This window comes from Accipiter gentilis, chromosome 2 (genome assembly GCF_929443795.1).
Source record: "Accipiter gentilis chromosome 2, bAccGen1.1, whole genome shotgun sequence".
Lineage (NCBI taxonomy): Eukaryota > Metazoa > Chordata > Aves > Accipitriformes > Accipitridae > Astur > Astur gentilis.
This window is the reverse complement of record NC_064881.1, coordinates 49,245,127-49,262,518: the sequence shown is the minus strand read 5'-3', so window position 1 is coordinate 49,262,518 and position 17,392 is coordinate 49,245,127. Positions and strand designations below refer to the sequence as shown.

The following is a 17,392-nucleotide window of genomic DNA, read 5'->3' as shown; positions in this document are numbered from 1 at the left end:
TGGGGAAATATCACCCAGTCCCAACACTACTGCAAGGATCTTTGCAATGCAGATTTCTGTCACCATCTGGACAGTGACCAACAGTCCTGTTCCAAAGATTTGGTTTCCCATGTGAGCATTACTTTATGCAAAGATTCAAGAAAAATCTTTAGTTTTGGTTTTTTTGTTGTTGTTTTTTTGTGGTTTTTTTTAACAAACTAATGACTTGCTAATGACAGGCAAGAGATGCCCATTGGCTGGGGGGGGATCCCTTTTCCAAACCATGGCTGCCTGGACCTTAAATTCTAAGGATCCTGGTCATTTCTACGCCTTCATCCAATGAAAATTGATAACGATACACCCCCACAAACAAACAAAAAGTCTTATTGCTATTTCAGGTGCAAGGGACCTGTTTGCAAGGTTTCTGCAAAACAAGGTCTTGATTTTGCATGTTACAAGTGTCTTCAGGGATTTAAAGATTCATCCTTCACACTATTGCAGTTCATAGTGTTTCCTGTGACCAGAAGAAAAGCTAAAGCAATTTCAGTCTTCGTGTGACTCGAATGATTTTAACAAGGTCACACGGTAGATTAAGTGAGATTTAGGAGGGGTTCAGAGGACGTTAAAAGTTGCAGATATTTGAAGGAGTTTACTTTTTGTCACATGCAAGGAGCAGGGGTGCTCAGTGCCAGAAAATATGTGCTAGTCCAGAGCAGTCAGCAGAGTGTGGGAGCAACCAGGGGGTTATTGTATGATAATTTCACAATTTTTTATTTCTTTTGATCTGTAGGGTCTACCTGGAAATCCAGGGGAAAGAGGACCTCCTGGAAAACCAGTATGTAACTTCACTTCTATATTACATCTTTCTTTTAACTCGGTTTCGACCTGTACACCTCACCTCAGAAGTGCATTTCAGTGCATTTCTGCTGCTACTCTTCCCAGCAGAGTAACTTGAAAAACACTAAGAACCACTAAGGGATTATGATAAAAATATCTGTGATGGCTTGGGAGCAGTATGAAAATAACCGGATATCCCGCATGTAAATAAAAGCCAAAATTTTAAAGGCACTTTCTTAGCACCACTATGCAGTACCCTCAGCAAGAACTCATCTTATGTGTGATGAAGGGCATTGATAACATTGGGCAGCAATTATGTGTTTGGCCCAGTGAGTCCTAGGCAGGGCAAGGGAAAGCAATGAGAGTCCATAAGAATGTTCAGGAAAACTTCTTATACCCTGATGCCTTTTAAAATTGCCTGAGATAATGATTTTCTCATTCCACAGGGTTCTTCACCCCTGCTCTCTCCAGAGGACATAAATCTCTTAGTAAAGGTAAATCAGCCTTTGATGATGGTGGGAGTTTATCTGTATGTTTGATTCAGACCTGACTAACGCTCTGTGATGGGAAAGTGTCTGAGCTACAAGTGCAAAAGGTGCCTTTAAACACTCTGTCAAAGCTTGAAACTTGCAGGTCTCCTACTTGCACTGGTATTGGGACACAAGAGCACATGCTGGAGATCAAAATCCAATGCCTTTTGACCGTCCCCAGCAGTGAAACGGCCTACAAAGATCTTTATAACATGGTGTATGTTACAAAAGCTCTGAGACTTTTTCAGCTCTTTCTGAGACATGCATTCCCAAGGAGAAATAAACATTGTCAAGTTGTATTACCTAAACCAAAAAATGGAAACCATTTTACTAAAATGCCTGATTTTTCACATATACCTTCAACAGTGACTGGAGTAGTTTTGAACTGTGGATACAAAGTCAGTTTGCATAGTGCATCTAAAAGGATGCAAGTAGTTAACCCCAGATGCACCCATGTTTCAAAAGTGATGATCATCCGTCTGTCTGCTTTTACTCTCCATGTAGAGTTGTCTGTGAAATAAGCCAGTATTTGACGGTGTTGACTGCAAAATCTTTACAGATTTACATGGGCTGAGTTGGGAGATTTTTAAGCAGTCTTGGGACATGGCAAGAAATCCTTTCTCATTGATTAAAATAAACTAAAAAATTACCTTTTTTTACGAACCCTATTAACAAAAGGACCCTTTTAAGATTGCTACTGTGAAATGCCTTCATTGAAGAGCTGTCTTTCTTATGGAGCCAAGTATTTTTCTGGAGATTTCACTGTATGTTTTTGTTTGGGTTTTCTGATCAGGACGATAGCAAAAGACTGATTCTTGGGTACAGGATGTCATTTTGATGTTCCTTTGTTTCCTTCCTTTGATTATATTATGATTAAACACACTCGTATGCCTTGTGTACTCTTTCTGCTTGGTATTTTTTCACTCCACACTTGGTACAGACCTATACAAAGCAGCACCTTGAAATCCCAGATGAAATTAGGGCTCTGTCGTTCTGGGTGTTTCTCTAAGTAGATAAATACACATGTAGGGACTGAGACTTGGAAAGACAGTTTACCCCCAAATTTTGCAACAGATCATTGACAGAGTTGGGTGTTGGAGCAAGGTCTCTGAACTCTCAGCCTGATGATCTGTCTGTTGTGCTATGCTGTCTCTTATAGCAGGATTCACTCCCCTTTTGCTGAGGGGAGTCTGCCTTTGAAATGGAAATGTCATACCCACAGTATTTCATTTCCTGAGGATAGCAGAAATGTAAAGACTACTGAGACGATGCTTCAGAGAGTTTTGGAAGGAGGGAGGTAGTAGTTCTCCATGACAGAATTTGTCTAGGACACTGTGTCATTCACTACGCCTTCGTGAACTCCATCAGATGAGTTCTCCTTGGCCAAGCTAGCTGCTGAATAGTTTTCCTTGCAAAACACCCTTTCTGACATTGTGCTGCCCCTGGGTTTTCCCTAGCAATCTGCCCTCTGAGCAGTAACCCAGCTCTTTCAGACTGGTGTAGACACAGTTTTCTAGTAGTCTTGTAGCTTCAAAACAAGGTTGTTCTTGGTAGTGTTGCTTTGTGGCTCTCTGACCTCCTATTAGGAAGAGCTTTTCTTTGGTTTCTTGATCCTTTATGATCAGTTAGGACCTCTCCAGCTAGAACTGATAGGAGACTCCCCATGGGAGCAAGTGTGAGCTCAGCTGCTGACCCTCGCCCTGCTCCACACTGCACTCATTTCAGTTCTGTAAGGTAAAGTAACCCAGATCCTACCCGGTGTGGTCAAACTGCAAAGGCCTACGTATTATACTAGCACCACGCTGCTGCATTCATAATGGGTGTCTGTAGGGTCTATTAAGTGCCTTCAGTCTATTGCTAATTTATTTCTCTATGTTCTCTCCTAGGATGTGTGCAGTGAATGCCCTCCCGGCCCACCAGGACTGCCAGGCATCCCGGGTTTCAAAGGTGATAAAGGTCTCCGAGGACCACCAGGTAGAGATGGCCAGGATGGAAAAATGGTAAGAGCTGGGGAAGTGACCATGCCTTGCATGTAGTGTAACCTTGTTTTTCTTATAATATTTTTAGATAGTTGATTTTCTTTTTTTTTCATCAACAACCTACTGAATCTTTTTTAGATGTCTGTGGAGTCAATGGACTAAACTAGTGTTTACCTCTGCCTCTTCTGCATTGCAGGGGAATGCTGGTCCCAGAGGTCCTACAGGCCCACCCGGGCTGGATGGGCCAAAGGTTGGTTGGTTTTCGTCAGTTGTCTAATGAAACCTTACTTGTGACTAGTTAGTACACTGGCTGAAGCAGGTTCTTGGTGGCATCCACCTCTGTGTAAAGAGGTAGGACTGGCCTGTTGGGTGGGCCCCGTGCTGGCAATTCACTGGAGTGCCTTGAAACTCCTTGTTTCAGCTATACGCTTCTGCCTAATGATCTAGGCACATAGGCCAACATAAAACTTCCAGTGTCTGAAGGATTCCAATAATGTCACATTTCAGGCGTTTCCATGAAGAGGTCTGTCATCATTCTGCTCACAATGCCAGTGCCTGGTCACAATCAAAACCTTTACAACTGCCTAATGTGAAATAAATCAAAACAAATCAATAGAGGGAGAGATACCGTAATTTCATGATGGACCACAGTTTCCTCCAGACTTCCTTGCATTACTGACATAGTGTCTAAAACAGCTTCTGCTATTTTAACATCTTTGTATTTGCACTTATTAGAGTGTAGGACAAGCTAATAGAGATTCATTCATTAATTTTATATCTTGCAATTAAAAGTGTGGTGGGAAAAGCAGTAGAGTCTCAAAAGTAAATATAGGGTTGATCAAAATGAAAGTATGCTCCAGGATAAAATTTGCAAAACAATTAGTAACCCATAAAGACAATAACTGGCAGAAATGCCAGGTGGTCTGAGATATACCATGTCTGCTGCTTTCTTATATGCTATGAGAAAGCAGAGATTTGGGCAGCAAGATTGAATGTTTAGGTGAAGTTACAGGACAATTTTTAAACTGTACTTGTACAAGAAATAAAATCAAGTCTTTGATAAATAGTGTAACTTGTATTCAGTAAAAAAGGCAGATTCACAGAGTTTGCAAATGTTAAAAGAAAATATTGCAAGACCCCTAAGAAAGTGCAAACACAAAGACAGTCTTTGTGACTCCTTTCTAAAAACATTAGGAGCATCCTCGCAGTGAAAGACCCAAAGAGCTCTGCACTTTTGAATATGTAGTATGTTGTCCTTACTGACACCATCCAAACTATTATTAGGTCCCATTCTGAAATAGAGCAGTAGAACTGCAGATCTTTGCTCATGAGCAGCTTCATGCCTTCTGGCAATATGAATTAGGCCTCTTTTAATCAATAAATAGCAGCCCTCCCTCCCCCACTTGCCTCCTAGCTCTCATGTAGTAAACCAGAGTATTACTTCCACGGCCAGCAATTCATTAGTGTTCTGTGCATTGTGCATCATTTGTTCACCATCATCTTAGTATTTTTCACTGTGTGAGACTCATCTTGCCTTACTTCAAGCATTGATAACATCTACATTTGAGTTAGCTGCCTCTGTTCTGTTGTCACAAGGACAGAAAGAGAGAGAGAAAGAGGGGAACACTTTCAGGCTCTGAATTTTCTGACTGCATTTTAGAAATGCCATTTTTATTGCTGCTGTCCCTGAATGGAGAGGAGATTACTCGGTCATACTGTGGACACATTTGTTGGGCCAGATGATTCCTTACCAAGATCTGATTTAGTGAAGTTCCTAACAACCTGTCTACTTTCTAAGGATGTGTAAGTCCTCTTCGTGTCCACGAGACTACAACATTAAAAAAGGACTATGCTGGTTCTGCTCAAAGGCCATTCTTCGCATATATTCCTGGCTCCAACATTGGTAGTGAAAGTCTGGGGAAGAATTTAAGAGGAGGGCAAGCAGGACTCAGTCCTAATTTATGAGTTTTATACTCAAATGTCCAAGTGCTTTATGTAGTAGGTCAAAAAGCTGATACAATACTGAATATAAGTGATGTTCAGTGGCTTTTTTTTTTTTTTTTTACATTATCAGGGTGCTAAAGGAGACCGTGGTATGACTGGGGATGCAGGAGAAAAAGGTGAACAGGTAAAAACAGAGTGTGTTTTCCAACAGTGCCATCACTGTGATTGTTCCTTCATCAATAACTCCTGTGATGTCTGTAGAGGAATACCCTTCTCAGAGGCAGAGGAGGAAGATGGGAGCTCTTCATCACTGATAAACTTCAAATAGGCTATGCTGAAGAGTGGAACTGTAGCAGTCCTCCACAGGCTTCCATCCTCATCTCCAACAAAAACCTTCCTGTATGATCTGTTCCCTCACCTCTAGATTGGACGCATTCAATTCTCTACATTACCTAACTGTTAGTCATTTCCCCAGATAGTGCCTAGATGAGATCTGGGAGGTCAGGTGTCTTTGGGTTGAAAAAGCCAGTGTTTCTCTTTGTCCTATAAGGGGAATGTAAGGATGACCTCTTTTAGGAGGGACTGAGATGCCACAGGGAAGAGAATGGTCTAAATTAGAGCAAACTTTCATAGTTAATTTTGCCAAGGGCTGAGTCAATAGTTTAAGGTGCAAATCAGCACCTCTTCAATGAGATTTGTAGGATGTTTTAAACAGGTTTGGTTTCCTACCTGATCTCCTGCCTTGTACAATTCCACAATATCTGTTCTCATCTTCCATTAGCATAGACTGAAGTACACATTTGAAAAAGTACACCTTAAATTTAACTATGTTTATTTCTGAAGTGCATACTTTGAAAAACAACGTTTTGCTTTAAAAAGCCATGGTTCTTTATTTCCTTATAACTAGCTCTCTGTGTATTGTCTCATTTTGATGTTACCTCACAATGTTTAATCACCAGTTAAATTTATACAACTAGAGATGTGAATAATGCATAAGAAAGTTTCTTTTTTCATTCTGCAGGGCCACCCTGGAATGCCCGGCTTCTCAGGGGCTCCTGGAAACCCTGGTCCACCTGTAAGTTCCTCTGTTGCAAAGATGGTCTTCTATTTTCTTTAATAATAAAGGTTGTTGCAAGCTCCATGTGGAAGAAAGGACTGTTCCCATCTGTCTGTGCATTGCATTTGCATTTTCCAGTGGGTTCCTAATGGTCCCCTGAGTGTCATAGAGTTCCCCACTCATGATAATTGCTATTTAATACATTGGCCACTTTTCACTGATTGCTTCAACTCACTCTGTAAATTGATGCTAAGCTTCAGTTGCTCTCTTTATACAAGACAGTGATGATGAAAACTCTTCCACAGAGACTACTTCGTAGTATGTGTATAGGTGTTTTTTAATATGTGGAACAAGTTGTCTGTCTAGAACCAGCAGATGTAAGAGTATTTTAGTTCTCAATTTTACACAGTGGTATGAGACTGGATTTTCTCCAATTTTCATAACCTGTGGGTTACTTTTGAATTAAAAGGCCTCTTACATGTGTCCTTCTCCATCACAGTCCTTCTCATTCTTAGCTCTACTCTCTCTGCAAATACGGTTATGCTTCTTTTTATTTAAAAAGGGGGGACAGTGCAGAAGCAGGGCCAAAATAACTTGGCTGTCCTGCTGGTGATATCATCACTTACACCCTCCAAGAGTGGGGACTTTTCCTGAGTGAAGGACTTTTCTTTCCAAACCGCCTTTCTTTGCCCACAGTCATCACTACCCATATTGCTGCTTACAGTGCAGTTTGGCTCTGCCATGCTGAGGCTGTACAGCCTTCTCCTGTTCTGGGGATCAGCACAGTCTCTTCCAAGTTGAATTTACATTGCACTGACTAAATGACAGGATGTACCAGAAAAGACAATTAGATTAAAATTCTGTTTTCAGGTGGTAGCAGTGCCTAAAGGATGCTGAATGCTTTGCACTGGGACAACACATGGACCTGCTTTGTGGGTCATTTGAGCCTCCATGAGCTTTATTTTAGGAGACGCTAATAACACAGACACATTTACTGTGTCTGTATGAACCTCATACTACCACAGCCATAGGGTTATTCCAGTAGGGTTAAAACTCTTAAAATTGTCCTGTGAGACCCTCTGAATAGATTTACAGACAAAGGAAATGTGCAAAGTAAAGGTGAGCCTGTCAAAGCAGAGCAAAATGTGATGTTCCCCTAGATATTTTTTTTTCTTTAACTTTTGCTGACTTTTTCCTCTGTCTGCATTGACTTGTGGCTCCAGGAGTTTGCCTGCCACGGAGTGGCAGTGCTTCAACTGCTTCAAACTGCTCCCATAATTTCTGTTCTTCAGAGTTATTTTTGTCAGAAGGTTGGCTTTTTCATATTTGTCCCCTATTTTCAGAAGGAAGGGCCAGGACCATACTCAAATATCTGACTATTTCTGGCTTTGGAGGCTGATTGAATGCAGAGGTTGGCACTGCTTTTCTGTGATGAATGAAGAAATAATGGAATGAATGCTGAACTGAGTGACTGAAGAAAACTTCAGTGCTGCCAGCTTTGCTTAGGGAGTGTGTTGACAAATGTACAAAATGCATTAATCACTCAAGTTGTTTCTGCTTTATTTTGTTCAGGGGCCAGATGGGGCACCAGGACCAATAGGACCAGCAGGAAGCCCAGGAGACATAGTAAGCTCTAAGCTGTGTGTTTCACCACCAGCTTCACCTATACTTAGCTCTGTGAAGTAAAGCTGAGCTGGAACTCATGTAATGTCCTTTGAAAGCTCCCCAAAATATTCAGCCTGAATCAACTCTACACCTGCAAATGGGACCCCCACAAATAGCCACAGATTACTGTCTTCTTGCAGTCGTGTTTAGTCACCAAATGAAACTCCAAATTAGCCAGAGCATAGTCCAGTCCATGGGACCTCTAAGGAGGGGTTGTACCTCTTGTCTGTCTGTCCTGGCTACTAACATCTCTTAGCCTCTAGAACAGGATGACTAAATCTGTTAGGATGCTTCATGACCCAGGCTAACACCTGAACTGTGCATGGGGATTGTCAAAATGAAACCAGCAACCTGTTGAAGGACGTTACAGCACAGACTGCTCAGATGCCAGGACCTGAGACCATTCCCTGGCACAACTGAAAATACTAGTACACATGTAACCTTCAAGAAGTCTATAAAGAATTTTGCTACTGCTGTTTCATTTGAAGGGTGTTCAGATGCTACTTTATGGTAATGCATCAGAAAACCCTGGGAGAGACAGGTAATCTGATTGATGCTAACTTCAGGTTGGAAAGGAAAAAATGAACCTTCCCTGAGTAATGCATGCTGTTGAGCTGGAACAGCTTAAGACTGTGTAATTCTGTGATTAATTTCTAGAGCAGGGTTTCCTAATGAGCAAGGTGCCTTTTGCAGATCCATTTCAACCTGAACTTCATCATAAGTGAACAGTGATGGTCCTTCTGATGGCCGTTATGAAATCAGTGAGCACTCTCAGCAGAGAGGCCAGAGACTACACGGACAGACTGGCTGAAATTCCCTTTCAAATGGATGATGAAGGCTGAGACACTGTGAAAGACCTGGGATGCTATTGTCCAGTCCTGTAGAGTAAGGGAATTTCTTGGGACTGTCAGCACGGCACTTCTCATAACTACTCATTTGATAGGTATAAAATGTAGATCTTCTGCTTCCTGGCTAGACACCTCATGCAGGAAGTTAAGGACTAAATGTTAAATATAATTAAACTTCAGGTAAAAAATGCCAGTTATTTCAGTGGTTTCTCCATCTGTAACAACTTATAACTAATACTGGATGTTTTATGTGAAAAGAAAGCCCTCCAGTTTAAACTAGAAGGAATTCAAGGAAACCTTGTACACTGAGTGACATGGGCTACAAGACCAGCTTCTCACAGTTGTCCCTTGTCAGACTCTACATTTCATAAATCTTCACCTGATAGGAGCATCTGAGCAGCTTGTCTGACCCACAGTGTTTCTGCTTTCTTTCCAGGGTAAAGATGGCCCTCCAGGTCCACAGGGCCCACCAGGGTTGCCTGGACTTCCAGTGAGTGCAGTTCAGCTCCTTCTAATTCAATACATTAAACTGTTAATAAACACATAGGTGTGTAAAACAAAGACGTGACATTTTTGAGGTGTTTTGAAAGCTGTGCATGGTCTGTAATGGTATCTGTCATGTCAATGCTATGTCCTTGGTCCAGGACAGTGTGAATGTTGTATTTGATCCCTTTAAAGCTAAGTTTTAGTTACCAATGTGAATCAGGTATGTTCCTTATCTGCCTCCTCATTGGAAGAAATACTCTTACACAGAGCACAAAAATCAACTAATAGGTCCACTGCAAGGGCACAAAAATTCATAGACTGGAATACTGTCTTTACCTGAATCCACAGTCAAAATAATTCCTTTGCACTGACTCACGTTCAAGTGCATCCTGGGCATAGACTCTTCTCTTCTGGAAAATGTATTAGTACAACATTTGGGGGGTTTTTACTGCCATAGGGATAGGGCCAGAGCTATTTCTAGTGTAAAGGAGCCTAGCTGAATGAAGATAATGGCATTATAATAGTTTATAACAGCTGGTTTTAGAATCCTGTTTTAAGATTGTTGGAGTGCTTGCCTTGCTGAAAAGGAGGGAAGGGAACCCCTTAGACTTGCCATATTGGAAAGGGAAACAATTTATGCCATTACAGTGGTGTGGCAAGGAGAGGTTTATTTTTTGGAGGGTTAGGCAATCTTAAGTATCCCATGATGAAGCAGAGTTGTCACTGTGAAAATCACACTGACAAAACCCCCACCAATCTTCCCTATCGACTCCTTCCTTATACCCTGTTTTGCATTTCATTTACAGGGCATTGCTGGGAATGATGGCAAAGATGGCAAGCCAGGATCTCTTGGGGAACCGGTAATGCAATTTAAAACTGTTTCGCTCAGGCAATCAGAGCCTGCATCCAGTTATTGTTTTTGGAGCTGCCTATCTATGGACTCCTTAGGCGGGGGGACAGGAAGCCTGTTTGCACATCTTTTTTTAACACCAGAAGGACTATATTGTCTTCAGCAATTTATAGGAGTCACGCATTAGCAATCTTGAAAAAAACCTGGGTTCTTCTACTTTTACAGCTACCATAAATACACTAAAACTTAGTGATTCCACTTTTACAGCTACCGTAAATATTGCAGAGGAAGAAGGTTGTCTTGTAACATTAAGCCTAGTGATCCATTTTTTAGATAGAAGATTATGGGGCATAAAAAGTTTAGAGGAGGTGTCTTTAAAGAAGCCTTTTCTGGATTGCTCTATGACAGTTCTGTTGTCCAGGATTAGATGTTTTATATTTGATTTTCTCTATGTAGTCTATACTTGTGTTTGCTGAGGGAAAAAAACTAAGCCATGAAGCTGTCAGCCAAAAGGAAGTGTTAATAAATTGGGCAGTGAATGTTATTCCTTGCAACTGTTTTTGTTACATGAAGAATGTGCTTCCAGTATCTGGCATTGCCAGCCTCTTTCTGTGACATGTCAAATGGGACTTAGTGGTTCTGCAAAAAGCCAAGTTCCCAGCCATTAGGACAACCGGTATGTGGAGCAGTGCTTGTCAGAGCAACTGCAGACAGTTGTGTGCTTGCATCAAAACACCTGGTTTCTATGTGCAGGTGCTGATTTTTTATGTGCTGACTAGGTATTGGTGTAGTTCTGTGCATTACCCCTCTGACATTAAAACACTGTAAAGGTGCACCAGTCCAAAGGTGTGAGCTGCCTTTGAATCTCAAAGGCTGTGTTCATGACAGCACAGGTAGGGGTATGTATGGGAATGCCTGTCACTACTGCCCTCCTCGCATGCTCAGACTCCAGTGTTGCTGGAGAAATCCTGGGCAATCACAGTTCTCAGTGCTAAGGGAGAAGAGTGGGAAGTTTTCAACAGCAGAAACATGGACCTGAGCCTCCCACTAACATGAACATGATTATTTCCCATAGGGAAAACCTGGAGAACCAGGGCTCCCAGGCCAGGAGGGTGCCAGAGGCTTACCAGTAAGTACTGCTCTGAAGGGTTCAATCCAGTCACTCTTCTGTATTATAGCTGGGAAGCTTTTTGTTGGGCAGATGAGGTCCTTTACTGATGCAAACATATAATGAAAGAGCTGGCCTGGATGAGAATAGTCATGGCAATGTGCCTAAATAAATAAATAATCAACAAAAATCAAACACAGGCATTTACAAATCCTTCGCACTTGGAGAAGAGTAGGTCCCTTACCTAGAGGTTAAAGCACATAACCTCATGACACCACTTCTACCAGAAGGCATAGTCACAGCTGTAGCACTTGCGTGCTGTTACATGTCCTCTGAAAGGATGGGGACAATGAAATTTAGGGTTAAATAATCTATTGGCTGGTCACACCAGGGATACACACACTACAGTCTTGGTCTTGCAGCCTAAGGAGCTATGGAAAGCTCTTCGCTGTGATGTGGCCCTTCCAAATCACTCCCTGGGACATGGCAGCTCCATGCTGACCAGTCCCCCATAATCCTAGGCAAAATTGGGAAGATTGTTAAGTAAATGTTCAAGCTGGAGTTGTCTTAGTGTTTCATGCATCAGGGTAATGGATAATTATTGATTTCATTCTCTTTTGTAGGGTTTCAAAGGACAGAGAGGAGATACAGGTCCCCCAGGTCCCCGGGTAAGTAATGTGAACCTCATGCATGATCCTTTAGAGAACTATTGTGTGAACTGGAGTTGACCTTTTGAGACAATAGGTAAAAATGATGGCGGGTCTGCGTTTAACATGGCTGTTTTCAACTACAATTCCATGGGCCACACCCATGGCAGAAAATCACAGCAGCTGTCTTCATTCCTTCTGCTGAAGTTGCAATTCCAGGTAAGGTGAGGCAGCTGGTAGAGCTCAGTCCTCTGATGCTCCCTTTGAGATAGCCCTTTGAGAGGAAGTTTCAAGGATGCCTCCGTATCACATCCCTCTGGTACAAATGTTGACATACAAGGTGAGGAACCCTACTGCACTTACTGGACAAGAATCAGCTCTCCTCCAAAAATGCCTAAGAAGTGCAAAATAAGTTCAGGAACAAAACTTACAGAAATGAGAATAGAAATGTCTCTAGCCCTTTGACTCAGTTGCCTGTGGATCATAAACCCCAAAACTCAAGTCCTGCATGAAAAAGGTGGTCTCTCTGTTCTGAGCGATACAGTACAAACAGCTCCTTGGTGTAGAAAATGGAATACAAAACTGAGTGTCCTTCTGCCTAATTCTGGCTTTTTACAGGGAAATAAAATACTGTGCTTGCAGGAGCTTAGCAGAAAAATCCAGTGCTGGAGTTCCTCATCTCTTCCTCATTATGGTGGTTTCTGCATCATGAATAGGTTGGTGGTTTTCAGTGACTGCACTAGCAAATATTCTGCTGGAAAGCAGTGCACTGCCTTGTGCATCACTTACAGAAGATGCTTCTAAGTTATTTTTATAAGCTGCGTGTCACATATGATGAACGAGGCTCTTGGCTTTAAAAAAAGTTTTCACTGAGCTCAGTCCAATACTGCAGAAACCCCATACCACTTATAGTGGTGTTACTGGTCTGTCTTTGACCTTGAGCTGATATCTCTTTCCTTTTTGCTGAATTGCAGGGGGAGCCAGGTGCGACAGGTCCTGCTGGTCGTGAGGGGCCACCAGGGAAGGATGTAAGTGTACCGTTCTGAGCAGAAACTAATCTCCTTCTCCCTGACAAATGAAGATTTTAATTCACAGCGACCCTCACCCAAAATGGCTGCAGAAACTGTGATGAAGGATGAATTCCTGCAGCAGTGGGCAGGGAATGATTTGTGCAAAGATCATTAGGGTAACAAAGAATTTGAGGGCCTGTGTCACTGCTTGGCTGCTGACGCTTAAATGTCAACTAGATCTTTGGAAAATCAGAGAAAGATGCACTGTTTGAATCCCAGGCGGTGCTGCATAGCCATGGACCGGCTTTCTGCCACCCGTCTCCGAGCAATGCTTCATTCTGCAGGTCCCACTGGGCCAGGCTCTGTCATGCTTCCTCTGCAAAAGCTGTACCTTACTGAGTGCGTAGCTCCACTGAAATCTATGAAATACCTATGGAATAAGACGATGCTGCTCAGAGGAAGGAGAGATGGTACAAACAGATCCTCTGACATGATTAGTGTCAAATGCAGTCACATAACAAAGTCCTGGAAGAGTGCAGCTGACGGTGGGATCCTGCAGCAGCTGCTGAACAATGTACCAAGTGGCTGATGTGCCATTGTCATGGGACGTGGGGAAGTGGTTTCTCATTTGCACACCCTTGTATCACTGGAAAACTGTTGTGCTGTAAATAGTACCCTACAAAGTAAAATGGAAGATAGACCTAGGGGAACCCCTCAGAGAAGATAGAAGCAGGTCTTAAGCCTCCCTCAAGAAAGAACAAAATAATCAATTCTTGAGAAATACTGAAGAATCTCTGTCCCTGAGAAATCCATTGCTAAGATAACCTGATAAAAATGATTTCTGCCTGTAATCAGGCTGCCTTTAGTGATAGATGTTTAAAATTCAAAAGGCTGGTCTTCCTCATACATAACTGAAAGGGGGTAGTGACACTTTAATGCTGTTTCCCTCTAATACGTGAACAGTGTAATTTAGTAGGGACATTTTAAAATGCCTGTTTGCTTGCCTTCATGTCAGATCTTTCCCTCTCACCAGAATACTTTTCTTCATTTCAGGGTGATACTGGTCCCATAGGACCACAGGGCCCTCGAGGACTCAGAGGGCAGCCGGTGAGTTTTCTCTCCTGACAAGCCATTTCTGGAAATACATTGTATATAGTGGGAATCTCCTGCAGTCCAGAACTCTGGTTTGGAAGAAGAGTCTTAAGAAAGATTCAGGTGATGTTTGATTAAAACACTTTGCCTACTTTGAGAAAGAAAAATCAGAATGATATTGCTAAGAACTGATGAAGACTTATAATAGTGCAATGGAGTGATAGTTGCTGACTCGGTGGGAAGAAGAGTTTAATGGATTCTGCCAGGACTGCAGTGTCCGAAGTGCTCATATTCCAGTCCTGCCTCTGGCACCTTACTTGCTTCTCACATGGCCTCAGTTTTCAAAGGTGGACACTAATTGTGGGTGCCCAGTTTGAGATAAGTAGGGTCCAGTTTTGATACTATTCATTTTTGTCATGCTTTCTGTAATTTTTTCTGGAAAAAAAAAAAAAAAGGCATAATTTTAGGAAAAGGTTTGTTTAATTGAACACCTGTAGAGTTTTATTATAACTTCAGTGGAGAAATGGCAATTTAGTTGACATTTCAAAAAGTGTCATTTGGGATGGCTGAGAAATAACTTTTATTAATATCATGGGTTTTTCAATTCTCTTAAAAATCAACCCTTTCCAAATTTGAATGCAGATCTCTGTTGCTGAACCTAGGCATATCTTTAATATGTTGCAATGAGTGATTTCTTCTCCTTCTCAGATGACCTGCTAGTAAAACAGGTTCTACAAAATATTCCATAATCAGGGCAAAATGCTGATTCAGCCAGCAATGCCAGGAACTGGAGCAGCAGGTCCCTCTGAGCTGGGAGGGTAAGGGTTTAGACTGCAGGAACATATGGAGAGCTCCTGTGTTTACCTTATAATTTATCTCATTATTCCTGTCCTGCTGGCATCACTCGCTAACATGTCGTGTCCCTGCACAACACTAGCAATGAATAAAAAGATTTGAGGAGACAGAAATTATCATAACTCCAGGCCATATTCTTTTTTGGAGAAGAGATACTTGGGGTTTTGTATGTTGGAGGGCAAAGTATCAGTTTCTCTTGTTCTTCCTCTGCTTTATTTCTTCTCTAATAAGGAGTGTGTGGCATGATTTTGAATACTTTCAGTAAAAGGGCTGGTCTTTATGGTCAACTCCAATAAAGGGAAAAACATCTCTGCATGGTGAATTGAGAGGAGAGAGGAACAGGGTATAGAATTTAATCTCACCGAACCTTAGTCAGTGTAGATGGTCAGCTCAGCTACTTTGATAAGGAAAGGTGAGAAACAGGTCGTTTTGAAGGATGATTTGGCTCATTCTGAGTTGTCTGGTGTCAGGCAAGTATCAAATACCTCAAGGCTTTAGAACATGTGTTTCTCTCCATTCTCCAAAAAGGGGAAGCCTGAGATGATTAAAAAATAGATGCCTGGCCTCTGGACCCTGATTCCAATGGTAGCCCTGAGAAGAGGATGATAGGCAGTGATTTGCAGGACCTCCCTCAGGCACAGCAGAGAGGAAGTTTTCTAACACAGGAAGGTGGGGGAGGATCCGGAGGTATCTGTCAGCTGGTACAGAGCACTTTAACGTTGATCAGTGCATTGCCAAGGGGTGCTTCAAGCATGGAATAAAGGGGCTTGTCTGAACACGGTAACTTGGAGCCAAGTAGGTGGCTCCATCCATCCAGGAGGATGCTGAGTATGATAGGAATAAGGCTGACAAAAAGGAGGAGGACTGCTGATTTGGTCCTCTTCAGACTAGGGGTTTGGGTCCACGTCTCTCAATTTTTGTTCTGAGATGGGGTCAGCCATGTGATCAGGGATGCAGAAGTTATGGGGTCAGTTGGAAAGAAGAGATCCTTACCAGTCTGCCAAGAGAGGAGGTTGGACAATGCTAAAGAAACGCCTGCTGGTGTAGCAGTAGGTAGATATTTTTAATTGTAGCCTACGTTACTTCACTAACCTTTTTCCTTCTGACGTAGGGCAAGAATGGATTGCCTGGATCTGCAGGAGAACCTGGCCCAGCAGGTAACCCAGTAAGTACCACAAAGGGAAACTCATGCAGCAAGCAGTTATGTCAAGGAGAGGTGACTGATGAAGTATATATGGAGTGAATTATGTGTAGCAGCCTACCGTCCCTGAAGGTGCCATGTCTTTAGATTGGTGATCTGAAAATCACTGGCTGACCATGACATCGGAGGGGGTTTGGTTATGTTCCAGGAATTGAGCTGCTAGCTGGGTCATCATTTTTCCCAGCAAAAGTTAAGTAAGTGTTCACAGACAAAGGAAATGATCGATTACCTGGTATGGAAAAAAGATTGGCATGCCTCATCTTCACCAGTAGATTTGATTATTCCAAGCAGAGACTGTACAGCCAGCAGAGAGTTGTCACAGGGAAGGAGAGGGCCTCAGGGCATTGGCAGACTGCCATTGAGGAATAGCAGCAGCAGAAAAATCCTCCCCAGGCACTTGGGGAAAGAGCAGACAGTGGGCTGTAAACCAAGATCACAAAGCAGAATAAAACCCCCCTGGGACCATCCTGTGTGGAAGAACAGCATGGTAATGAAGAGCTGTAAGGAGGACAGTGAGGAGCTGTTGTGGTTTTTTTCTCTGTTCTGCTGCTGAAAATTGTTCAGGATTCAGCAAATCCATGCAAATGTATTTTTGTGTCCAGTAGCATCTATTACAATGCAGGGCTCTTCCCTCTCTTTGTCCACCTAGACGTTACAGCTTTCTGGGCTGTTAGATTCAGATAGAAACAAAGGCATAGCAGGAGAAATCTGAAAAATTGCAGCAGGACTTCACTCCTTTGTGGCCCTTTCAGTGCCATAAAGCAACCTCGGCCTCACCACAGGCTTGTGCCCTGAGCATGTATTGCTTTGCTGCAGGGATGTCTCCTCCTAAGTGGTCACAGAGAAGCAAGTAACACCTTTCTGCATGGGGAGGTTATAACTCACAAATACAGGTGGGGCAGGGGTGGTGCAGTCTCACAGCCTTTCTGCAGCCAAGAATAGGTGCTACAGCTTTCTTCTCCTTGACAAAACTTCTTCTTACCTTCCTGGCACTATTGCCATTGCTTCTTACCCCGTGAATCCCCACTGTTGCCTTTTCAACTTTAATTTCTTCTCATCACACCCACCCCTGTTCCCAATTCCTGTTACTGCTTTTTGGCCTTCTGGTCTTCTTTAACAGGCCACTGTGGCTTTGGGATGCCCTGTGAGTGCCAAATGGGGGTTATTTTTTAATCATCATCATGTTATCACATTACCTAGACAGTCAGCTAGTGACCTGGGGACTCACCAGGCACCTTCCTGCACAAACACAGAACTACAGCAGTCTCTGCTTCAGAGGATTTAGAGTCCAAAAATAACATAAG

At 42.6% G+C, this 17,392-nt stretch overlaps 1 protein-coding gene across 6 annotated transcripts in view; it reads left to right on the top strand.

Annotated features, from left to right (window-relative positions):
• The window catches only part of COL22A1 (collagen type XXII alpha 1 chain), a 263,481-nt gene that overhangs the window by 235,114 nt on the left and 10,975 nt on the right, over positions 1-17,392 (top strand). For 5 of the 6 annotated variants that reach the window (XM_049819464.1, XM_049819483.1, XM_049819493.1 and 2 more), the window contains 14 exons: positions 770-814; positions 1,263-1,310; positions 3,233-3,346; positions 3,522-3,575; positions 5,400-5,453; positions 6,291-6,344; positions 7,899-7,952; positions 9,276-9,329; positions 10,132-10,185; positions 11,251-11,304; positions 11,907-11,951; positions 12,905-12,958; positions 13,994-14,047; positions 15,999-16,052. In XM_049819464.1, coding sequence (XP_049675421.1) covers positions 770-814; positions 1,263-1,310; positions 3,233-3,346; positions 3,522-3,575; positions 5,400-5,453; positions 6,291-6,344; positions 7,899-7,952; positions 9,276-9,329; positions 10,132-10,185; positions 11,251-11,304; positions 11,907-11,951; positions 12,905-12,958; positions 13,994-14,047; positions 15,999-16,052 — 792 coding nt within the window. The remainder of the gene's footprint in view (positions 1-769; positions 815-1,262; positions 1,311-3,232; positions 3,347-3,521; positions 3,576-5,399; positions 5,454-6,290; positions 6,345-7,898; positions 7,953-9,275; positions 9,330-10,131; positions 10,186-11,250; positions 11,305-11,906; positions 11,952-12,904; positions 12,959-13,993; positions 14,048-15,998; positions 16,053-17,392) is intronic. The other variant, XM_049819502.1, reaches the window with a different exon arrangement.